Here is a 26,219-nt window from a genome sequence, read left to right as displayed (position 1 = left end):
CATAGTTATTGAAGAAAGGCAACAGCTGCTACTTTAGAGCATGTGGCAGAGGAACTATTGGAGGGGCAGAAAAATAATCATAGATATAGAGGAATGCCTTCCAGAGGGACTGTCTTGCACAAGCCATTCTGCTTTATGTAACAAAAGCCTGGTGACACAATGCATGGTTTAGTCATAGGAGTGCCCTGGAGTGGACAAATATTGTCCATCTGGAAACATTTAAACAAGTAATTAGTTTCTGGAAAAATGGCAAATTACTCCGGGAAAATGTAGTCCATTGTGTTAGCTTCTGACTGCATGTCTACAAGATGTATGATTCTCCTGACTGCCTTAACTATCACTTCTTGGCTTCTCATACCTACCAGTTGTATGTGGGGACAGGTAATACAGTAGTGTCAGGGCTGACAAGCAGGTATCACTAGGGGCTGTGACATTTTGCCCCTTCAGAAAAAAGGCCAGGGAACCTGGAGGCAGGGGGGGAAGTGTTCCCCTCTTCCTCACTGCTAGCACTCTGCATCCCACCTAGTCATGCTGTGCTTTGAGGACAAGGACCCGATGCTGTGGGATTTCACCGTCTTGGTTAGACATCACCAGGGAAGTGCTGTACCAGCTAGGGCAATCTCTCTCACCAGGGTTCAAAATCTCCAACTGTAACACAGCCCGCTCCGTTGCCCGCTTTCTTCCTGGGCTTCCGTCACAGCAGATTTCCTCTGTTCCTCTGCTACACAGAGAGAAATGTTTTGGGGAAGGGGTGAGGGAGCACAGCCCACTTCCAGCCCTTCCATCTCCCCACTGCTAGTGGAGAAGGCTGGCTGGAGCAGAGGTACAGCAAAGCAGGGGCCTTACAGAGAGTTATGATGCCGTGCTATCTGTGACTAATACATGGTGTTTGATAGCACACACATTTAGAATTATGCTACTGTGAGGTGGACATGTTGCCCATCAAAGGGAATATTGCCTGCCCCTGGTGATGTGCTGCCCAGCTGCATGTGGGTCATAGGTAGAATATAGATGCCTCCACAGCTGGAGTTAGCTGTGGGGCAATAATTCAGGACCTGGGCTGGCTTGTGGCAGAATCTGCAGTGTCTCTCAAGAGTGACTGCCCAGAGTGGAGAACCGCAGGCCGGGACAAGAGGTCGTACTTGGCACTGAAGTGTCAGAGGTTAGCACTGAGTCCTGTGTCTTTTTGGTCATTGGTGTGCTAGCATGTTCTAACTGCTGCCTCCTGCAGAAGCTTTTCAGACGATAATTGCTGTGGTTGTTTGTCATTACAGAAGTAACGCTGAAGGTCCATGTAAGCGATGCCAGCACACATCAGCCAGTAACTGAAGCCTTCATTGAGATTTTTACCAACCAGATCTCCATTGCATCTGGAACCTCAGGAGCAGATGGCACTGCCTTCCTCAAGTTTCAGTATAAGTTGGGCAATCAGCTGATAGTGACTGCTAGTAAACATGCATATGTGCCAAATTCTGCACCATGGAAACCTGTAAGATTGCCTGGTAAGAGATCTTTATTTTTGTTCTGAGGTAAGATTTTGCATCTAAAGGAATTTACGTAGATTTGTATGATGTGTTTTAATGCTTGCGATCCTGGGTGGGAGGAAGAACATCTGTGCATTTCAAAAAAAGCGAGGTTTCTTCCTCAGTTAAACTGTGCCATCAGGGCTGTGCAGAGATTCGCTTTCCTCCTGGCTGTCCTTGATACAGTGCTATGTCAGTTTTCAAACAACTGCTGGTGCTCTTACAGCTCCACAGAAAATACAAATCTATTCCAGATATTTTTCTTTATGGGAACTCTGTTTCCAAGTGCTTTGTTTCAGCAGCTGTGATGTACTCGTTCGTTTCTCTCCCAAGGTGCAGCAACAACTATTGCACCATAGGCTGTAGTGTACAAAAAAAGTCCTGGCCTTTCAGTTCTTGACCGTGTCCATAGGACAGTTTTAATCTGCAGTTATGTTATCCAGATGTAAGGATTTTTTCTAACTTAATTAGCATGGTTTGTTTCTTCCGCAGGCAAACAAATATAACAATCATACTTGCATGTTAGTGTTTATCAGAATGCCTCAAAATTTTATGGGAAGTAGGAGACTTTACGTTGGTTGTACAGGAGGGGAAACTGAGTCACAAAGACTATTTCTGTAATGCTAAATAGAACAGATTGAGGGTGGCTTTCAGACCTTGAGACATAACATCTAGATGAAGGTCACATCCCCAGTTTTCATTGTCTTTTCCTCTAATCCCCAGCCACAATTAGGGCCCAAGTAGTGTGGGAATGGTCCCAGGCTTGTATTATACCCAAATCACACCTAAATATCAGATTTGATAATTAGCCCAGGACAAAGCCATGCCAGGTTTTAAGTGCACTAATATTTAAACAGTATAAATGATCGCAGGGCAGTGTTCAATCCCATGCCTTGGCTCCATTTTATTTATTAATATCAGCATAGCCAGAGGGACTGTGTGACTTGCCGCAAGGTCAAGCAGCAAATGTATTTTCAAATGGGGAAAGGAACTTGAATCTCTTCAAACCCAGAATTATGCTTTAAGCATTTCAATATGCTGTTTACTTATCCGCATTCATTTGCTTCAGATAACGTAGACTGACTTCTTCCACATTTCCTCTACTGTATTCTGCCATGTTTTCCAGCTACTTAATGGAGCTGTAGTGAAGACTGAGCCAAGCTCTTAGGTGCATAGTGAAAGAATAAGAAGTAACTGAAATGAGTTGGAGCAAGGAGAGTTTCAAATAAATAAAAGGGAACAATTCTTTACAGCAGCAGTAGTGAGAGACTGGAACAAGTTGCCCAGGAAGCTTGTGAAATCTCAGTCTTTAAAAATATTCAAAACAACTGGACACCCCCCTGCTTGCTTGAAGCAGGTGACCTCCAGAGGTCCCTTCCAACCATAATTGTTCTGTGACTCTGTTTAGAAATTTCCTTGATGTTTTTTTCTGTTTAAATAAGATGAAGTCCAGCTTCCTCAGCATATTTCTTGTACTTCCTTAAGACACAATCATATATGATTAAAGCATGCAATAACATTTTCTTGCCTGAACCTTTTCTTGCCTTTTGTCTTATATCTTTCTGACTCATGCCCTAGATCTTTTGAATGCAACCTGCTCTTCCATGGCCTGGAGTTTGGTTAGGTTTTTTTGCTTGTTGCTTTTTTGTAAATATTGATTTTGAGGGAAGGGAATCAAACATGGCATTATTGTTTTGGTAAGTCATTGAAGTTTAAAGAGCAGTAATTGTATACAGTTTCCACAAAACCTTTCTTTCCTTGGCTGAAATGTGAGCTTAACTCAGAAAATAGATTCCTTTCACCTCTGATCTTCCCCCATTGAAACTAGCAGATAGTTTGCCATTGATTTAATTGGGAGTAGAATCCTTTCTTTGCTTTCTGTACCTTGAACTTAATCCTTTCTTTGATTAAAGAAACAAGTTAGAACTTGATATGCCCCATGTAGATTTACTAGGGTTGTTCTTTGTATTGCTCCTTAAAAGGGACATGACATAAAAGTTCAGGCCCAGGATACTTAGGCTGTTATTTTTTGTATTGACTAAGATGCCTATAGTCTTTAAAAAACTTTCCAAGAACTGTTTGTATTTAAATGCTGATCATGCTTGTAACCAACACAGTATTGAAGTTTTGAAAACCATGCAAGTTTTGTTGTTGTTGTTATTTTTAATCTGGGTTAAATGATGGGGAACAGGCAGCATATTTAAACCTTGATTCTGCAGTGTGCAGTCTGGGCACACATGTACTGCGGACTCCTCATTTCCTGAAAATCCTGAAAATGTCTTTTAACAGTACTAGTAGTTGTCACCCCACAGAGCGGATACACCATTCTGAGCTGCGTTCCACCCACGGCAGTGGTTTGAGCTAATGTGCCATCCTATGTGCTGTGGTAAATGAACTATGGGCACATTTACTTCAAATGTGGAAATGAAAACCACGAGCAGGGAGTAGGTTTGAGAGCTATAGGGTGGTAATGTTTAAAGTGCTGTAACAGGACTTTGCAGAAGGATCAGGATTCTTCCATCGCAGTCAATATGCATTAGTTATAATAGTATGCTGAAAAGCTGTGCAGCCACTGAACTCGTGATACTATTGTAGTAGCTTTAAGGAGTAAGCATCGAGGGGCTCCTGTTCTTATAATTCGGCAGAAATGAACTTTTCTTATATTAACCAAAATAATTACTAGCTCTTTACCACTTAAGCAGGAGGATTATTTATTTACATAGCGATAAATGGTAGGAGGAAAAGATTAAGATCTCTTTTTCCATTAAACTATTTATCAGCAGAGCCATGGCTCCACTTATTATTAACAGTTCATTAATTTAACATCACTTGAGTTGTTGAAGTGTTCATGATGGAAGATGTGCTCATCTGTCTGCTGTTAGCTACACATAGATTTTTCTTTGTAAATAATTTGGAAGAAAAAAATTTGTGACTGGTAGTCCATATTTAAAAAGATGGTTTTGGAGTAGTGTGTGCAATGAAGAAAGGGAAGTTGCTGAGGCAGCACAGTTCAGGCTAGCTGGTAGGGTCAGTCAAAGCAAACCATAGTGTTCACTGTGGTGAAATGTAGTTCTACAAGCAGAGGATGCTCATGGTATTTCTGGGAGAGGAGAGCTCATCTAGAAAGCGGTGACTCGGCAGAAGACATGTGAGTCATGGTAGATGAACAGTTGAAAATAACCTCCCAATGCAGCACTGCAAGAAAGCAGAATAATCTGATCCTTAGCTGTAAAATAAGGTAAAGACTGAGAAGGCGGAGTATAGTATTTCAGAACTTGTCCTTGGTGCCGCCACTCAGGGAAATGTGTGTCCAGTTCTGGATCCGCGCTTCAAGAAAAGTGTTTAAAACTGCAGGGTTATATAAGGAGTGATTAAAAGATGGGAAAATACAGCTTACAGGGAAAGACTTGGAACTCCTTAATTTATTTTGTTCACCAGAGAGAAAGTTCATGGGGTAATTTGATCGTAATCCATCAGTACCCGCACAGAGAACAGGAAACGGGTAAGAGAATTCTTCTGTCTAGTGGGCTTGTATAAAAAGATCAAATGGCTGGAAGTCTAACCTCAATAAATTTTGATGAGTAAAAAGGCACATAGTTTAACTGCCCTCATATTTATTTACTAGAGCATTGATGTTGCAGTGTGTTCTTCAGCACTGGACACCTTTAAAAGAAAATTGGATAGTTTTTCTACAACATGTTTTCTAGTTTAAGCACAGCTATTGGATCCGAAACAGTAACTAATTCAGGGAAGGCTGTAGTTATACAGGAGTAAGACTGGATCCTCACAGTCATCCTTCTGGCCTTAAAAACTATGACTTTCTGCCTTTGTCATGCTGAGCGAAGATTGTGCAGAAAAGCCCAAGGGAAGTTTAGAGCTTATATATGCAATATAGTCTGGCATATATGGAAGAACATGTTGGCATGGTTTATTGTATTGAGCTCCCCAGGGTGTCTAAATTATATTAGCTTTCTTCATACAAATTAAGTTATTGGAGTAAAGACAAACAAATTTTGTAATTGTGTGGCCTTAGTGCTACTTACACTAGGCTTTCTTACTCATGTTGCCTGATGTGTAGATCTGTTTCACATGTAGAGCATTGGAAAGAAAATTCTCAGCTGTACTTGCAATAACGTGATTTTTTATATTTATTTTTTTTTTAATGTTCATATATGTTGTTTAGACCATCTTTTAGGTGGTGGTTCTTACCAGCGTGTTTCTCCTAGTTTCTTCTACTTTCTCCTGTATTTCTCCCAAACACTAAAATTTCTGGTCTTTAAAAAGAAAATATATTTCTTAAACCAGAAATAGTGTACAGTCTCCCTTTTTATAGCTAGCATCTGTATGGTCTCTTGGATTAAGTAATACATATTAATTTAGAGGAAATGTATGAAGCTCCAGAAAATCAGAAGAGTTTGCACTGTTCTTTTATTAATCGGTTCTGGAAATGTCTTCCTCAGCTTGTGGTCACTTCAGAATGGGATGAGTACTTTCCAGGTGCAAATGTGGGATGCTGCCCAGTTACCAAAAATTACTAGTCTGCATTAATCTCCTCCTCTCCTATCTTTGAAAGCCATGCATGGACTGCAGGCAGGTCTACTTCTTACTGTTTTCATGGGTGGGGGAGTCAGGTGTGCTCGGTGGCTAATTCCATACGTATTTCTGGTCTTCTGGGTCTGAAGAACTTAGCATGAAATTATATCATGTTCTTCACTCTCCAAAGATGTGTGTGCATACAGACGCAGCCCCCTGTAAGGAATGTCAGTACCCAGTGGCAAAGGAGGTCCTTGCAGGTAGATTTCTTGCAGCAAATACCATTTATCTGTCCTCTTTCGCACCACTGGTAGAATGACAGAAGTTCTGCTATATATAGCACTTCTGTAGTGTAGGTGGTGACTCAGTAGGGACATGCTGTATTTTAAAGCAAATTATTCAGACTTATTCATCAGACTTTGCCTTTCTGTATGACTCTTTATGTAAGCTTCTCAAAGTATTTAAAAGTTAGGTTTCATTAAAATCTTCCTGAGGTAAGAAGTATAGCCATTTCACAGAAAAATAATTCAGTCAGACTGAGTTAGTGTTTCACTCCTCTTTATGTAATGACAAGTCTTTCTGTGTAGCTGGGAATTATAACCCGAAACCCTGCTTTACACTGCACTTTTCTGTACTTTGAGCTACCACGCATGACTTGCAGGAGTCAAAGTGTAGAACATGTTGTTTAGTTCAATAATAATTACCCTGGCAATTTAATTATTTGGTTTAGAAAATGCACGTGGTTTCTGTCACATATACAATATGATTTTAAATAGTTTGGGTGGCCTGCTTTTGCAAAAATGTAGAAGAAAGTAAGTGCTGTTGTTGCTGGGTTATGTTTATAAGAATTCAAATATATCCCACCTAAACCACTTCTCTCCCACAGTGTTCTCTTCACTGAGTCTCGGCCTTCTTCCTGAACGCTCAGCTACTCTAATGGTCTATGACGATGTAGTCCAGATAGTCTCAGGATTTCAAGGTATGCTGGTTTTTGGAAGTCAGAATTGAAATTTGAGTGATGCTAAACAAAAAGCCTGACAGGCCAATACTTTCTGAACTCTGTCCCGTGGGTGAGCCTGGTATTTCATGGGGAGTTCTTCTGAGTTCCCTCAGGAATGCTCCTCTGTGGGATGGTTTTACCAAATTGATTAATAGCTAAGTTCATCCCTAACTGCTGTGACTGGGGAATTTGGGTTTCTTGGTAATAAACAAGTTTGGACTTTAGTGTGCCATTTGAGAGCTAGAGATTAAATTTCTTTTGCTGTCTGTTGGATATTTTTTCATCTAGCCTCATTTAACCATCCTTGCAGTAAACATTTTCTGATGTTCTTATTGTCTAAGAATTTTCTCTGTTTTTATTTTGTTTCTTGCTTCCTACTGTGAATGCCTTAGAAATTTAGGGCATAGAAAAATTGAAAATTTCTCATATCTGCATTGTTGTATACACCTATATAAACTTGCTTTTCTTAAGTACTTCCTGCGGACCCCTTATCAGACTGCCTGCAAACCCCCATACTACAGGATGAAACCCACTATATTAGAATAATAAAGTTCAAATCATGTTTTTGTAAGGCCAAACACAGAAGTTAAAGCAACTGTAGTATCAGTCAGATGAACACTGTGTTTTCTGAATTGCACAGTAAAGAATAAAATGTTCATCTGACCTAGGAATCTGACCTAACTTAGCCCAATTGATGTGATAGCTGAGGTAAGTCTGTTAACAAAAGAACAGAAGTTTTTAAAGATACCTTGATGAGCCAAAACAAGGGAACAACCTTCCTGTGAGCACTCGCACTCGTATTCACATGTATTGTGATTATCATCATTTTAAACTCTACCAGGTAGTTAATAAACAGGGGAATACTATCTTCAATGATATTCCAAGATAGTTATGTTTTATCTGAGGGAATATAATACAATTATGCCTTCCTGACATCTTTTTTTATGGTTAGAAACCATCCATACACAATAGGCTTTTCATTAATGATAGTGCTAGATACGACAGTAGCTGAAAAAGCACTAAATAAATTAGGTAGCTGATGGAATGCTCAGAACGAGCTGGAGAGCAGCACAGCTGCTGTACGTATATTCTGCAATTTGAGAGCTGACATTGTCTAATGGGGTAAATTAGATGGATGGTGAACTGTGTTAAATCACAAGGGATTCCATTAGACAGAACATGAAACGTTGTTTACCAACAGTATTCTACTAGCATGGTGTATTAAATACTCTTACTCTTATGCAAATGTGCTAATATTACACAATTAACTTAAAAAGAACAATCTTTTCATGTTTACAGCTTCCTTTCTTAAAAAAAGGGGGATATTAAAGGGCTAGTGGGACATTTAACAGCCAAGTGACACTCATAAATATTTTCCACATAACCTTGCTCCCTTCAGTGAATTGATCCAGGGTGTTCCCAATATATTTAAATTAGAATAATATAACTGGTTCTGCTAGTACAGCAAAGAAAGAGGTTAAAGGAGGAAAGTGGTATCTGCAATATTCTAAGCGTTGGGATTTGAACTCTCAGTCTTGCCCAGTAAAAACTATTTTATGGGACCAGCCCACACTCCTTTTCTTGGGAATTCTCTTGTGATGAAACCTAAATGAAAGACAGCCTAGACATTGTACCAGCATTTGAATGGAGCCTCTCTAGTCTCGATCCAAAATCCCTGTGACCTAGTTTTTCTCTGTTAATTCTCCAATTTATTTCCCAGTAACTTCACGCTGCTTCAAAAGAGCTGATCAGAAGTTACCTTAGTGCAAAAACGAGAGCAAAGCAGAACTCATTATACCAGGAACAGACTGGGAACACTGGTGTTTGAAGCACCAGTCAAAGGGAAAGAAAGGCCTGTCTAGTACACCAAGTTACTAGTTGCTTTTGAATAATTAATCAAGCAAGCAACTTCCTACGCAGTTGAGAAGTTTGTCTGAGTTGATGCAGCCAGCTTCGTTTTCATGATGGCATTACAGTCCGCTGTTGTGCTCTGTCAGTAATTGCGAGGGATGGAGCTTGCCAGCCACTGGGTCATTTAAGTTATTTAATACCAGCACAGTGATGAGCTGAACCTCAGCATTCAGTGACTGAGAGATACATGGGTACCCTCTATCTGCCTCTGACATACAAGCAATCAGAGCATGAATTGATGATACTTGAGTGTTACTTCACATAGACTGAAGCTCAAATGCTGGTGTAGTGCCACGTGTCATGCATCCAGCATGACAAGAGGTGCCTTACAGGGACTCCTTGAGATGGTTACATCTTCAGGTGTGCCCTGGCAAACTGGACCTGACAGCATTTGGATCATGGCCGGTGTGTTGACGAGAGGATGTTTAAAGAAGAGAAGATCAGTGCTCAGCACTCCTTTACCTCATGACACTTACCAAATGGAGAGAGCTCACATGCTAATTTTATACTTGAATGTATTTGGGGTTTGTAAGTCAAAACTAGATATCTTCAGTAATAGAAGCAGCAATAATAATAATCCACTCCCAGTGATAAGTGCTGACTTGTTGAAAAATAAGAGTCTGGTCAGCACAGGTCTTTCTGTCCATTTTACCACTTCCAATTCCCTCAATAAATCAATTCCCAAACATATGCCCCCAAATCTTCTATGACCTCTGCTAAAGGAGTACATTGGACTATCTTCCAGCAAGGTGGTGAGACAAGGAGAAAGCCTTGGTAGCTGCTTCCCTCGCAAGCCTTTTGCTGGTAGCTCCCAGTCTTCTTCCTCTTTGAAGTCTCCTGCCAGTTTTGGGGAGACCCAACTGAGGAATCGAGGGAAGAATGAGGGCGAGTGGCAGGTTTCAGGTGAATATCAGTATCAAGGAGCTTGTTTGTTAATCTAGGGTGTGCATTATCTACTCTGCACTGATTTATTGGATGTATATGCACTGTCTACAGAGGAAGCTGTTTCTTCCACCTCAAAACTTGCATCCAAGTTGATTGCTGCACAGGTTTCCTGCCAGGTTTGGGGCTCGGCCGTAGGAACGCTTTGTGTTGCTTGTTGGATTCAAGAAACTGAGGTTGGCTTTCTGAGTCTTCCCTATGTAGTTAAAATTTGGCAACTCATGGCTCTCCCACTGCTACAAAACAACCTTTTTTTTTCTTGTAGAAAACCCCAGAGCCTCTGCGTAAACTACTGTGTTACAGACTCAACAACAGCTACTTTGTTTTAAATTCTTAATTAGTTCAGATCTTCAGAAATATAATACCAATTCTTGGCAACTTGAATAATTCATCTTAACCAGAGATTTAGACAGCAGAAAATCCTACAATTTTACATTGAGCTGTTAGTGATAATCCTAATGGTGGTTTCTTTGTTGTGGGGTTTTTTCTGTTTTGTTACTGTGGATGCTTATCTCTATGTGCCGTAGCAGCCTGCTCAGCAGTGCAGTCAGAGGTTCCCGAGTACTTGAGATTTGTCCCCGAGGTACAGCAAACTACTACAGTATTGCAGAGCACTCAGGAGATAAGTCTTCCCCGATTTCATTGCAGTCAATGTATTTAGTCTTTTGTGTTGTTTTCCATTTAAGCCTAAAAATCAGGTAAGGGAGATTTCTTCCTGTTTCACATGGCTGTTGTTTAATGACTATCTTAAACACTTAAGGATACTACCAGTCTCAAGAGCCTGCTGTATATACTTAAATGTTTCAGAAATTAAAGAAGTGGGTTTATAGCTTTTTCTTGCAGAATTAGCAAATAAATGACAGCTAAACAACGATCAGCTCTTTGGAGATACTTGCCCATCTACATTGCAATTTTTGTTGTCCCATACAAAGTTTGTTCAGTGGAATTCTATGTTTTCTCACAGCTAGAGCTCCTGCTAGAAAATAATGCAAGAAAAGATTCCAGTCTTCTGTTTTATGACATTGGCAGTTATAAAGCTCAGGAGTTGTGAGTCAAGCTCTTTAATCTTTCTTGCAGTGAAGTTACATGTAACCTAAAAACGCTGCCAGAGACTAATAGGGGAAAAGAAGCAAAATTGTTTTGAGTTGACATCCTTGAACTGCATAGTCAAATGTGAATTAAGAAAAAAACTGTTTGCCTCTTGATTTTGTGCTGTGTGGGGAGTGTTCTGTGAGTATTCAAAATGAGCTCTGAAGAATACAATAGCTTTTGATTTAAAAATTAATTTGCATGTTGCACACACAAACTTGCAGATGGAGTCTTGCTGTGTGTTGCTAAACAGTATGAATGGGGAGCATCCATTGAAAAAGACTATGCACTGTAAAAACTGGGATTTAAATGAGACATGAAATGCCATAGTACATGAAACGGTCTTAAATCATGTTGCAGCAAAGACCCTTTAATTAACACCTAGTGATCTTGAAAAAAACATTAAAACTGTACAAGACAGAGGAAAAGAGAGAAATCTTATGTGCCAAGTAATCTGGTTCTGTTTAGATGTCTTCTTTGCGTGGGAAAATATGGAGACTCTTTTCACCTAAACTTTGTCAAGTGAATCTTTTTATCCAGTGATTTAAATAAAACGTGACTATTATCTCAGTACTAGAGATAGTTAACGTGGCCAAAGCTTTGTAAAACTTAAATACAGAAATTACACAAGTTAATTGGGAGTACAGGTAGAATGGTCTCTTAGAAAATAGCTTTAGAGAGTATGAATTACATTTATCTTGCTATTTCAGGAGAAACAAGATTTAAACCAATATGGTGAACTGGATGATTTTTTAAGCTTTCACATGCCCTACCTCTGAATTCAGTTTTAGTTTCACTTATATTCATTAAAAGAGGCATGTAATGAAATTAGAGGTGATCTAGGGGAATAACATAGTCAGAAAAGCTTCTGATGTTAGGTGCCTTCACAATTTTTCTCTGTAATACTTGTGGAAAAGTAATGGCAACTGCAAAATAAATGCAAAAATACTGTTTTTCCTCCTCTTTCATAATAGCCTTCTGATGTCTCTGTCCTTCTCAAGCCATTGCAATTTATAATGAAAAAAAGCTGTAAATGTGCTTCCATAAACATGAACACCTAAATATTCTGCCTGCCTTGGATATAAAGTCACTTATAATTTTTTTAGGTGCACGGACTCAGCCACAAGTTCACTTTCAAAGAAGATCTGTGAAATTACCAGAGAACACTAGCTACAGTGATTTGACAGCATATCTGACTGCAGCCAGTTCACCCTGGGAAGTGGACAGTTTTCCTTATTTGCAGGGATTAGATGGAAATGGAACAGGTAACCCACTACTTCCGTTTTGCTCTGATTTCGTATTGGTCCAGGGATCAACTTTTAACCATACCATTTTTGCCATTCCCCATTCCAGCAAACGTTCTTTAAAATTTGGGTGAGGTGATAGGTTCACCTGCCCTACCAAAATGCTGTTCCAATAAACAAGAGAGCAAGGTCTGCTATCCCTTAAATGGGGCCACTGAATAGCAACAATGAAGACTCCTTGACCTTGGGAGATCAGAAAAGTTTGTTACGCTTGTAGTTTAGAGCTAAGTCTCCACATGTGTCACACATACACATACAAGAATGGAGATTAATGTGAAGGGACAGAAGAGAATTTAACTTGAGGATGCCATAGAATTCTTGTTCAATTTTTTTCTAAAAATAAATAAAATGCCTATATATCAAGGATTTAATACTCTGTTGTTTCAGCTAAGAGTTGTTTCAGTGGCTTTGTTAGTACTTTTGAATCTAACTTCTGCCAAAAATGTGCAAATTCATCTAGCACCAAAGGTAAACTAGTGAAAATTCATAGTGGAAACACAACCACTGTTAAATTCAAAGCTGTAATGCATTTTTATGACTGCAACTGCCTGTTACTCTTCTTCCACTTGTCATTTAGTCTTGATTGAAATAATTGGTGTTGTGCAGGCTAGAGAAAAATAGAAGAATTGGTCACAGAAGTCTTCAAATTCTTAAACACTGGTGTGAAAAGGAGAATAATATTTTCTCTGTGTCTTATTGGGTTAGAAAGCAAGCAGTGGACTTGTAGTGCAGCAAGAGAGATTCAGACTAGTGATTAGGAAAACCTTGCTATGGTGAGGATAGTTTAAGCTGTAGAATCGATTGCTTGAGAGTGTTGGACAGAGTTAGACAATCACCTGTGAGGATGGCATAGGCATAGCTGAGCCTGCTTTGAAGCAGGCTAAATAACCCCTTGAGGTCCCTCCCTGCTGTTTCTCAGGATGCATTTACTTGTGATGTGTTGATCTCAGTGACTTTGAATGATAGGTTGTGTGCATAAATGGTATGTACTGATGTTGCTAGCTTTTCCCTGAAAAAAAAGGCAAAATAAACTTCCTCTTCCCTTTGTACAAATCTGAATATCTCCTTTTCTATTACAATTAGAAATGTGTCTGCGACCTTACTCCAATCCTTCTGTCCGCTCCAGTGAGTACATGTCATCCTATCTCATTCTATCTCTGTCATTTCCCTGTTCTCATCTTCAACCTTCAGTTTTCTCTGGCTCTTCATACTCAGACATGATCAAATATCTCTTTATCTTTTTGAAAATGAAGGAATGCACTTGATCTCACTCGTCTGTCTACTTCTTCATCTCCTTTCTTTTTATCTCTAAGCCCACTGAACAAACTGTTGACAACGTGTGTGGGATTCCTCTCTTCCAGATTTTTCCTTAGTACTCTGCAACCCAGCTTCCCACACTTGCATTTATTTAGTGAAAACAGGTCTTGCCAAGATTTCAGGTGATCACCTCTCATGGGAACTACACAACCAGGACATCATCTTTCTCCTGTTTTGCCTCCTACCCTCCTACAAAAGAGATGAACGCACCCTTGGTTTTTTAGTGTTCTGTATGCTTGCATGAGGGGAACTTTTCTACTTGAGCATGGGGTCCCTGGATTTGACTTTTATTAGCCTTCAGGTAAAAAAAGTATATCACAAAAGACCAAAATGACCGGCAAAGAAAAGGGGTTTAAGAGACTGAGAAGAGCCTTGTTTTCTGAATACTGTAGTATTCAATATGGTATAATTCAGACTACAAATACAATATATTTGTACCTGCATTATAATATAGGTGAAACACCCTCTATTTTTAGTACAAGTTCCTCTTGCTGTGGAAACATGAAACTTTAAAATCCTAAACTTGGATTGACTTCCTTTTCTTCATCTCCAAGTGACTTGGTGAAAATTTCACCTGAAAAACTTTTGAAGGAATAAAAACTGAGATCACTACCTGCTGGGGATTTTTAAATATTTCTCTTCTCAAGAGAAAAAGAAAAAATTGTACGAATTCTAGAATTCTATAAAAACTTAGCATTAATTTGCATGGGAAATTTTGGAGTCTTCCTGAACACTGCCCGTTCTCCCCTCTCTCCCCCATCTCCTCCCCCACAACTACTCCTCTGTTCTTTCACAGTTTATTTACATGTCTGTAGAGTTTTGGAGAGGTCCTCCCATTTGTTTCAGTCAGCTCAGTTCTCTGGCTAGTATTTATCCAGAGTAACTTTACAGTTGTTTTAACTAAAACCTACTCTCTATGAGTTCAACAGTTTTCACAAAATCCCAGCTGGGTGTTGAAGTAGTAATATGGAGCAGTGAAAATATCATTGCATGAATCAGCATGTTCCAAACAATAAAATTCAAAGATTTTAGCTGCAAATAGTGACAAGCCTGTATAGTATTAGCTTATTGTTTGTATTAATCACCAATTGGAGAGCAGTAGGATGGTTTTACAAAATCTTGTCCTTTTAACCAAACTAAACAAAACTTTCCATCGTCTGCAGTAATGGACCAAGCTGGCTAATAACCATTACTCCTGCTGGTTTTGTAGGCTGTTTCTTTATGAAGAGTGAAGTCTAAGTCACAGTGGATTTTCCTCTGATTATTTTTAGAGCTCTTCACAGGTCACCAGATGTCAAAAATGACATGAAATAAATGAAAGCTGGCATTTCTTGAAGTCCATTCCCATTTAATCTGTGCGTGTGCTTATCAGTTTTATAGCATGTGAGAGTTTCATAAGCATTGATTTTAATTTACCTTCACAACAGAAAAGAGAAAAAATTATCTTTTTAATGAGCATTTACGTACTGTGCAAGGTGGCAAATGAAGGATTATTTCTTCTTGCCAGAGGTCAGTGGATTTCAGAAATTTCTTTATCTTCTGACATAACTTGTTCAGCCCAGTACTGAGCAAAGTGTCAGTGCATCTTAAGTAAAAAAGATGCCAACAGTGTTTCACCATCAGAATGCTTTTTCTGGGGCTGAAAACTCATTTTTACAGATATTAGGCAGATATGCTTTATCAAGACAGTACTGAAAGAAAAATTCAAAACTTTCAATATCTAAAAATAGGTAAAATATAAACCATAATTTAATCTTAGATATTAATCTAAACGTTTCTAGAATCTGAAGCTACACCTTTTGTCATTAGGAATTTGTATATGCCAGAACGTGGTCGGGTTATGATACTTAGCAAGAGGAATTTATTTCTCTGATACCAGCCTGAGAAACTTAGTGGCCCAAGTCCAGTGACCTGGGGACAAGCATCAATCTGACAGAAGTTATAGGTGCATGGCAGAGGCACTGGATTGAACGATCAGGAATAAAGGAACAACTTTCTCCCCACAGATTCCCTCCTCTATATCTCTAGTTTATATTCTAAGGCTGTAAGGGGATGATATTGTGCACATTGGAGTCTATAATATACAAGTGCTTGGGTAGGCTGGCAACCTTCCCCTACAACCCTAGCTGAATTTCCAAACCTTATTTTTCTGGTTTTTTTCTCTCAGTTAGCTCTGTGGCTGTCTTACATGGCCATCTTCAGAGTTCCTGTTTTCTCAGCACTTCACTCCCCCTGGAAGATATGCTTCTGCCCCTGCGTTCGCAGTAGATCAAAGCAGTGTGTATGCCCCTTGTGTGTCAGCTGTGCAACAGTGACACTTGCCTTGAAATCTAGGGAAAATGTGCATCAGAGTAGGTGCTATAGTAAATAAGCCACATGCAAAGTTACTTCTGGTTATTTTCCATGTCTTCAGTTTGGCACCTCTTGCAAAATCCAAAGAATTTAAATTCTGAGAAGTTTTGTGTCTTTTTTCCTTCCCTTTGCCACTTCCTGCCACCCACCCCCACCCCCCTTTCCTGGTGATGTCTTAACTTTGGTGAGCTATTACTCAGGGACATTGAATTTGATAAAGGCCATTCCTTGAGACTTACTCACTGTTAAGAGAAATGCTAAAGGTCTTAATGCTTTCCCACCGTTCCCTCGAAGGTACTCATCCTAAGGAACACTGTCGCTGGGATACCGCATGTTCCTGCAGACCCCTTGTGCCTTGGTGTCGCAGGTGGCATACCGCTCTTGGGTGCAAATGTGCTTTTACAGGCAGCTTATGCTGATGTAAGGCACCAGGATGACAGGAGCGGCGGTACCCCGCTCCCTGCCAGCCAGGCACCCCTGTTCCTTCTCAGAGTAGCCCTGCGGCGGGATGAGCGGCTGCACCAGCGCAGGAGGCGGCAGGGCTGCAGCTCTTAACAGCAGCGTGGACCTGGCTGGCTCAAGCCCCTTGCAAAACTGGAAGCTCCATCTCTTCCAATTTAAGCTACTGCTGCTGTCGCTTTGAGCTCCAGATCTCCTTGGTTTTAAACCTCAAGCATTTTTTTCCCCTGAATACATATATATATCTGTGGTATTTTTCCCTGTCATTGATTCATTTGGTTAAACGGTTGAAGGGTTATAGCGCATTTTTAAATCGTGTTGTCATGAAGTAACGTCCATTGGCATGCAGTTTAAACATAAAGAATAATTATTATCTTAGATAAGAAGATAACACTGCGTACCCTAATAATCCACTTAGCTTGGTTTATTTCAGTGAAAGGCCAAAGGAAATACATCCTGGCATTCTTAAACATATGACCAATCATCTTTGCGGTGTCACTGCATGTTTGGGTGTTCGTTAGTTACAATATGGGCATGTGAGGCTATAGTAAAGGCTTGTGAGATACTTTTTTTTGCTGTGATTATGGCTGTGATACTCATACATATTTATTTAAGATGAATTAAGACGAGAAAATATATGCGGGAGATTTTTGCATTGTAGTTTTCTTGTCTTCAGAATTTTCCAAAATTAAGTGAAATATACAGAAGCCTGTACGTCTTTCTTGTGAATTTTGTAAGGCAGGGAGGATAGCTACTACCATCCCTTGAGAAGTATGTTGGTGTGGTACTGCAGTGTTGAACCACACGGGTGTATCTAAAATTCTGGGAAATGCTGTAGTCACAATGTTCATTCATTCTCTCGGTAGGAAACAGCACTAGATATGACCTCACCCCTGTCACTGCAGTCAGTGTTCATCTCCTCAGCAGCGATGGGACTCCAGTCCCCGTGAATGGCCCCATCTATGTAACAGTGCCTCTGCCAACAAACAGCAACTTGAAGCACAATGCACACGTTCCAGCATGGAGGTTTGACCAAAAATTTGGTAGGTAACATCTCATTGTGATTCCCTAGATGGCTTCATTTGTCTGAAACTAATGTCTCACTGCATTTATTATGTTAATACAGTAAGGTCTTCACTCGAGTGTACAGAAATCTGTTTTCTGTCTAAAAGGAGAGAGGACTGAGTTTTATTGATCAAGTAATATATAGTATTTATGCAAATATACTTCAGTAGCATTGTGTGCCACTTCGAGACAAAATTTTTTTTAAAGTACCATTTTGCAATTATTAAACATTTTATGTAAAAACTATCTTGAAAGAACTTGATTTCACCCGCAGAGAGACGTATTCAGTATGGCATTGAATTGGAAGTCTGGAGAAATGGAAACTAGCCTTATCTTTGCCAGCAGCCAGCTATCTGACCTTTGGTCCGTCTCTTGTCTCTAGCTCAGTTTCCTGCCTGTCGGATAGGAAACATAACACTGACTTCTTTTGTAAATCACTTTGAGATTGACTAACACTATCAAGAAGGAAAGTACATGGAAATGATTTTAAAAAAAAAGCAAAATTCATGAAATATTTTGAAAGGACAGAATGACTAATCAATATAAGCTGTAAAATGCACTCAGTTTTTTACATTGCGGGATAACGTTTGCTATTGTGAACAGGACTTTTTCCAGAATCATGTGGTTTAGGCTGTCTATTTTTGTTTTGGTTTGTTTTGTCATTGCTGGCTGGTATACCATGCTGGCCTTCAAAGTGTAAGGATTAAGGGGTGCATAAGTCTTGTCCTGGTGTTTCCCCTTCAGTTATTGCACTGTGCCTTCTGAATTTTGTACCAGAAGGTTGTTAAGAAAAAGAAGTGAATAAAGAAGAATGGAAGGTGAGAAAGGTAGATGCTGTGAGGAAGAGAGGAAGAAAAAGGAGCCAGAAATTTGGATCTGTATAGACAATTGGTGGGGTTTTGTCCATGCAAGGCAAGTGTTTTGAGCCAGTTTATGATCACATCCAGAAGTAGAGCAATGAGCACGAAACCAGCGTGTTGGAGGAAGGGGGGCAGGGGCTGGTGGTGAAAGGGGAAATAACATTTTTGCTTCCTTCCTGCCTCTGTTTGCTGAAGAAGGTGATGTATTTTCAAATAGCATGCTTATAAATCTTTTGTCAGAAGTTGGCTGTATTAGAGAGTAAAGCAGTAGGATTTAATGAAGAATAAATTTGAATATGATATAAGTTTGAATAGTAGAAAAAGAGTGCAATGAATGGATTTGGGGTTTCTCTTAACTGTGGAAATGGCACTTTTCTTGTGGTGCCCTAGCGATAAGTGTCACTACGTTCTTCCTGAAACTGATTTTGATCTGTGATTCTAGAAGCTATTTTGTTTTCGTTTGTTCAGAAGAAGATGGGGAAGACTGACTCACGTTTACTTTCTCCACAAGAAGCAGTCCATCCCAAGTCCTTCCTGTCAGCTGTGTTATAGCTGCAGCCTGCCTCATTGCTAGTTACTCACTGCTAGTAAAATGGTTCTGATTTTGATTATGGAGCTTTCTCATTTATGGCCAAATTTCCATGCCCCTGTGGTGGGGACACAAAAGCTCTCTCTTAGTATGGAATATGGTTTTTACTTTTGTATATGAAAAGCTAGTTACCCTATTGTGTGCAGTATATATTAGTACAGATCAATACAGGTTAGCTAATTAGTGTTGCAGGCTTGAGGCTCCCAATCTTGAGACAAGTCCAACTTGCTTCATGACAAACTGCTGGAGCACTTGTGTTATTGGGATGGGAAGGCATTAACACCACTAAACAAAATGCGTCTTTGTCAGGCCACTTAGCTTCACAAAGCGGTGGAGAGGAAGGTATTCAAGGCGTTATGCTTAGGCTCCAGCTAACACTTCAGCTGAAGTAAGCATCTTCCCGTGCAAGCAAAGATGTTAAACAAAGGTGCATTTAAGCCCTGACTGCAGCATGCCAGTTCTAGCAGAATTTTGGCCTCATCCCAACCAATTTAAATTAGAGTAGCCTAATTTAATAAGTAGAGCAGCCACTCTATCTTGTGCGGGCTACATTAGCACCCTAAGGGCTGTCAAACTAGCAATATGCAGCGTGAACATGGTGGTACCCTGTCTTTCCCCATCCCTGTTGTGCTTGGACTGTGAAGGGAAGGAGGATGGATGATGACTGGGATGGCTCCATGCTGGAGAAATCCTTAACTGGCAAATAAGTTGTTGTAATTCATTTGCACTGCCAGATCTGTGCCTCGTCAGGATAGGACCTCTACCCTCATTATTCTGATTTTGTCTTTCATTTCAGGACCTGCTTTCTTCAGTGCTAGTTATGTTGCCATCTCTCCTTAATAGATTTTCAGTGGCTTAAATTTTCACACTTTTATCTGAAAATTGAGCAAATACCAGAGATGGAAAGCTATGACTATATTACCAGGCAATAATGTAGTGCTTCTCTCTAGCGTATTAGCAGTACAGTGGGTGCTTGTTTGTGCAAGCCATTGTTTTTGTTTAGAATCCATGTGGTTGTCATCATTACTCCATGAAGTATAATTTCTGCTCTAAAAAGCAGAAATACTTTTCACTTTTAGAGGAGGGAGCGGAGAAAGGACAGAAATACTACAAATATGTTTTAATCCTTAGATTCTCATGCATTTTGCTGAGATCATGACGTACTAATATAAACCCAGTGGCTTCTGATTGGAAGTGCAGAGATTTTCATGGTTTCTACAGAAATTAGGCATATTTGCTTATTATGGCAGCCAAAAATAATTAATTGCTTTTTAGGATGTTTACCATAAACAATCTGTATTTTCATGACCACAGTTTCTGTCCTTGAGAGAGAACTGGGGAGAGAAGGGAGAGAAGCAGCATAGTCTACTTAAGGCTGAGGGTGGCTCCATTGATGCTGATGAAAGACACAGCCAGAAAAAGCAGGCTGACATCAAAATAAGACAATCTGCTACATCTATTTTATACTGTTCCAAATGAGATTTTTCATTACAAAACAAACTTACTGCCTTGCATGCACAGCAAGCAAATTAAAGCAGTAATACCTTTTTGCATAATTAATAAAATGAAGAACAACTATCTATGCCCTGGAGAAGTTTTAGGGTAAACGAATATGTCCAACCTTGTTCTTGTGTTGGAGATGCACTCCAGCACCTTCCCCTGCTGCATTTCTCTAGTGTTGGTAATAATAAGCACAGATGCATTGATGTTATGGAGACGTATACATTAAAACACAACTTATTCTCTGCTGTTGACATACCCATATCTCTTGTGTTTCACACTACTGTGGGAGAGTGGTTTTATTTCATAGTACACCTTAAAGGTTTGAACATAAAGAGATATGGATTCTCATTTTTATAATCAGGATTGCTTAGTAGGGTTTTATGGGTTGTTGGCTTCTTTTGTTTCCCAAGCACTGTCTTGTTTTTCTCAAAATCTGAAGGGGCTGAAAAACTTTTTTTCTTTATCCGTAAACAGATGGTTGGGATCATGACTTCTTCCCTGTATATTTGCCTTGATGTCAGTAGGATTTACAGCAATATAATTAATCTCTCTATTCTTGGACACCAAATTTCTGTCCAAGACTTCTTTCTAGCCTTGTCCTCTTCTGTCAGAAATGAGTACTACAGATCCCAGTAGAAATGAAACTTTGTACCTCCTGTATCATTTCCAGCTCCCACCAGCTGGACTGAACAACCAGCACTTGCTCAGCTGTATTCTCCTTAGCCCCCATTTAAATGGTTTATGCTTTATATAAAGATGTCTGTTTTTCATTGGCTTCAGTGAGTAAAACTGTAAGACCAGCATTCTCCATTTTAAGTCCTCAGTTTCATCCCATGTAGCATAGAGGCATTATGTTGCACCTAGACCTCTAGATCCACATCTAGAGCTCTATGAAGGACTTTAAAGTACTACCAGATATTCCGCAGTGTGTAATATGGAAATGGGATTTATTCTTCACTGACAGTATCAAAGCATTTGCTAGTTCATTAATCACACCAAATACCAGAAAAATATTTTCAACACTGTTTGCAACCCTGTGTGGCAAAGGACTCTGGACTGAAGGGGTTAAACGTCCACCCTTTTGCTCATCCTCCTTAAAATGTGTTATTTCTTGTGCACTGTGTAAATGAAGTTCAGAGTACTGTTTCTCTGTTCTTCCTCCTCCCCGAACACTTAGTATACATCTTTGACATGACCTTGTTGTCTTTAAATTACTAGCTTCTTCACAGAGGAGGATGTTTCCCCTGTGCCTGATATCTCAACCATGTATTAATGTAAAGCGATGGCAGAATATGGAGAAGAGTATCTTGGGGAACTCTTTTTATAGCTTTATAAAGCACAATACTTTATGTACTCCGCTGTGCTTGGTCAGTGCTTTCTGACTGCATTTAATGCCATAATAGATTTCTAAATACACTTGAAAGTCTGGTATTTACTTTTTCTAGGTGACGTCCTGCCTTCAGTGGTAAAATTGCCATTGATTTTTGTAGAGTCAAAATCTCCTGATGTTCCTTCCTCCACAAAATGAAGATAATGTTTTCTGTGCTCAAAAGAAGTAGTGAGGATATACTTAGGTATAAACAGTATCAGTGCCTACTTAAACTTGACTGCAGTAAGGTTTTGCTCTGTTTCATGGAGGTGAAATGATGCTTGGTTTTTGTTCATAGTGTTTATAGGGAGAGAGTGACAGCTGCTGTCAGGCAGAACATGTAAGCTGGTTACTGTACATCTCTACCTGTGAGTTCACTGCACATTATTTGTAAATAAGATGATTTGTAAAAGTTGCTGATTTAAGCTTCCCATGTGGTAGCAACGATATCCACCCAGAGAAAAGATTGACTTATATTTTCGTAGTTTAAAAATAAAACATATTCCTCTCTGTTGTGAATTTGGTTAACTTCTGATTGCCACCACGTTCATATGCTCCATGACAGACAGAAAATAATCATTTAACAAAAACTTTTGCAGGCTGTTGCTTGATCTGACACTGGGTACGAGTACATGCCTCTGAACTTGGATAGATGGTCTGCATTTGGACTACATGCAGCTGTGCACATGGCCTTGGGGCTTCAGGCACTTCTCCATGGGTTTTATTGGGTTTTCTACATGTGAGAAATGGACACGTTCAGGAAAATGTGTTCCCTGCCCCCAGAAGTTTGAATTTAATATAATCAGATCCAGAACATTTGGTTCTAGATCAGATTCACTGGTAATACAAAGATTGATTTGCAAATTGCAAAGAGAAAACCAAGCCTCCACAAAGTTCATAGTTACACTATTTCTGTAGTTTACAAGTTCCTTGACAATTTGATTTTTACATCCTTTTTTATCTCAGCTGTGAAGGTTAAATTATTCTTGAAGACTAAATACACTGAGGAATACAGATTTTTTAACTAACTGCTCTCAAAGAATTTCATATTTTATGTGTTGCCATAGAAATGGCAGCTACCAAACCCAGCTTTTTACCATGTACGATATCTACATAATAGGTGCAGATATAATTGCAGACTAGTAGACAAACCTCAGCATTGAAAGGAAAAGAAGCTCTTCCTCCGATGCTTCACAGTGTAGCTTCCTGAGGTATGTTCTCACTATCATGATTCTGCTGGAGAGGTGTAGTGGATCACAGGAGGCAGTTGTGCTTGTTTCTCAATATGTATATAGTTTTTAAATGGATGTTGTGGCTTACACAGATGAAAGTGATGTGAATGGATCATTTGATCCTCTCCCCACCTCATATACCATCTGAGTTGCATTGTGGCAAAGCAGATGTGGTATGGCATGATGGTGGAGCTTAAGAGGACATTGAAGGAATCAGGATGGTGCCAAAGTGTAGTGATATATGTAAATAATCTACTATTATGTAACTAAGGGAATAAACCTGGAAACAAATAGTATGTCTTCTGGGAACAGGTTTTAATAATGGACTATATGTTGTATCATGTAGATGGCCCTGTAGCTCCACCTACAGAAGACATGCAGTAGGAGGTGAGAAGAGACGGACATCAAAATTTCAGAAGTGGAAAAAAGATTATTGTGCTTGTGCAGCTCCTTGAGTTGGAGAGGACTTGGAGATTAGTGGAAATACAGGCAGGAGTGCATAGAGCAGGAGTGTGAACTGTCTGCGTGGGGCTGGAAGAGGCTGAGGAGGACCTGGGACAGCCTTCCTTTGCAGCACTGGGATGGTAGATCCAATCCCAGTGTGTATCTGCTTCCACTTCCAGCTTGAAAAATAGAAACTGAACATGAGCGTGTTGTGAGGCTGGATGAAGGAAAAGGCATGCAGTGTTTTGAATTGCCTTGTGCTTTCATTTATTACTTGTTCTAATAATTTTGTCAATAACTGAATGTGATTAATAATGTGATAAAGTGAATATTAAGGCAGTATCTTTCACGTACACCAGTAACTAGGGCTGGTGGTCCAGCAAGCAGAACTAAACTTTCCCTTTTGAAATATAATTATTAACCAGTAATTACATATGGAAATAATTTTCTCTAATAAGTCTCTTCTGTTCTGGCATTCTGGGAGGAAACGCTGAGGGGACAAAAGCAGTGCAAGCTGTTCTCTGGACAATGTGCCCTGCCTTCTGCCCCAACATAATTAAAATTATTAAATAATGAAAACTGGTGTATACTTTTGTTAAACACTTGACAGGTGATTTAAGGGGAAAAATTAGTAGAGATGGCAAAAACTACAAAGCTTCTCAGACACTAGTAATAAATGGAGCCATTAGACTTCCTTGCAAAAACCTTGAGGCTATGATGTTAAAAACGTTTCCCTTACAGTACACCAAGTAATGGTGGTGTTGCTAGAACAGTAGCGGGATTTAGCCCTGGAAGGCTTATGTAACAAATTCTGTAAGAGTGGAAGAATAATGAAGGTATGAGCTCAGAGCAGGGACGTTTATTTTTTGATGTTGCCTAGCAACTCCAAAAACAAAATTGTAATATTAACTTAAATACTATGAATTTTTAAACCCATGTGTATTGGGGGGAGGGAGAGCAGGAGAGTAATCTCTACCAATATTCAAGAAGGAATTTTTCAACTTCCAATTTCAGTGGCTTTTAGCTTTTTAGAAAATGAAGAAAAGTAAAACCAAAACCTCTATCCTTTTGTAGTAAAACTTCCCATGCTGATGCAGATTAGAGGTGATTTTTGTTTGGAAGAAGAAATCTGATAAGCAGCTTTCAGCTGGTAGAATGAAAAGCTACAATTTATGTATGTCAGAACATGCTTTAGGAAGTTATTTTCACAAACTTGCCCTTGATTAACTCTCCATCATAACATTGCCTTTTGAAGTGTCTAAATCAATTACTTCTAGAAACACTGTTGGTATGTTTTGAATATCCTTTGCTGTCCCACACTCTGTCTGATAACAACCTGCCTCATTCCTTTTGACACGTATATCTCCATTTAACTGTGAATCTCTGCCTAAGCAGGGCAATCGTACAAGACATTGTAGACATCACAGAAGAGATCTGTGCTGAAAGAAAAGCACTTCTCATTAAGGAATATTTATTTAAAACCTCTATGCTATTAAGTAGTATAGTTAAAAGTATCTTTCTTTTCTTTCCAAAACTCTTTTGTCCAGGGAAGATAATCTTGTGAATAAAAATAAATTCATATAATGGGATTATGCTTAATTTGCTCTCTAATTAAATCCTCTTATTTGTCAAACCTATTGGATGGAAATAATTCATGCTGTAAATAGCACAGTTTGGGTTCCCTGCTTGAGTGAGATTGGATGATCCTTTTGCCAGTTAAAAGAAACCAAAAAAAAAAAAAAAAAAGCAAACAGTATGTGATCAATGGAAGAGTTTCCTATCAAAAGCTCACATGTGAAAGTAATTTGAGGAAAAAAACCACCATACCTACCATATATTTAAGCACTAGCAATATTTAGACTTTATGACTGTCCTTAGGGGAAGCTGCTGGCTACAGCACACTCCTCTGACAGTCATTTACCAGAACTGTTTTGATCAGTGATAGGAAGAATACACAGTCAAAGTCAGCAGAAGTCCCTGCAGCAATAGCGATCCGGGAGGCTCTGAAATGGTCAGCTTGGGAAGGTAAACCTGAAGTCAGCAGTATTATGCATCCTCCCAGAGAGCCGAGTTCTGTGCTCTGGGGTGCCAGCGTGCAAACTCCCCTCGAAGCCAGCACGCACGAGGGGAATTTCTCTCCTTTCTTCTTGAGTTTAACAGGAGTCACACGCATCTCTCTAGAGCAGATGGCCTGGTGTGGCAATCCTGCCCAAAGGAAGCGCGGTCCTGCCCCACGTAGGCCAGGAAGAGGTTTGCCATTTGCTTGAGCTGGAGCAGCGCTGGATTGTCAGCATGCACGGTCACACACATGGGAGCCAGAGAGGTGTACGATTCCCTGGATCTCGCTACAGATTAATTTAAAATAATAAGGTCTAACTTTAAAATATGGAAGTAATGTCTTATTCAGAGGCATCGTGCATCTAGACCACAAAAGCAGATCCATTCGTGCTGCCTGGATCCAGCAAGCTGTCACATTGAATAGTTAGTGTCTTTAAAGACAATAGGACGTTTCTTTTCTGGGCAGACTGGCCGCATGTGCAGTGACCTGATTGTGCAGGGAAATAGTCTAGAGTAGCTGTTCTCTAATGGCTTTTCTGCAATAGCTGCCCATCCAGACACTCTCCTTGCTGAAAGTGCCATTTTCCAATCTGATTTAGAAGTAAACTAAATTAAATTACAAAAGCCATTTTTAGTGCAGAATGTGTGTTGAAACGGAGATTTAACTTG

The 26,219-nt window shown here is 39.6% G+C and overlaps 1 protein-coding gene across 1 annotated transcript in view; it reads left to right on the top strand.

Moving 5' to 3' along the window:
* The first annotated feature begins 308 nt into the window (after window positions 1-308).
* Window positions 309-26,219, top strand: part of FAM171A1 (family with sequence similarity 171, member A1) — a 37,443-nt gene continuing 11,532 nt past the window's right edge. Inside the window, exons 1-5 of the mRNA XM_010562691.1 lie at window positions 309-381; window positions 1,275-1,502; window positions 6,943-7,035; window positions 12,105-12,263; window positions 17,297-17,473. Of these exons, the coding sequence (XP_010560993.1) occupies window positions 309-381; window positions 1,275-1,502; window positions 6,943-7,035; window positions 12,105-12,263; window positions 17,297-17,473 (730 nt within the window). The remainder of the gene's footprint in view (window positions 382-1,274; window positions 1,503-6,942; window positions 7,036-12,104; window positions 12,264-17,296; window positions 17,474-26,219) is intronic.

Source organism: Haliaeetus leucocephalus, unplaced genomic scaffold, assembly GCF_000737465.1.
Source record: "Haliaeetus leucocephalus isolate CR32 unplaced genomic scaffold, Haliaeetus_leucocephalus-4.0 Scaffold0, whole genome shotgun sequence".
Taxonomy (NCBI): domain Eukaryota; kingdom Metazoa; phylum Chordata; class Aves; order Accipitriformes; family Accipitridae; genus Haliaeetus; species Haliaeetus leucocephalus.
The sequence above is the reverse complement of the archived record's forward strand: the minus strand, read 5'-3'. Positions and strand labels throughout refer to the sequence as shown.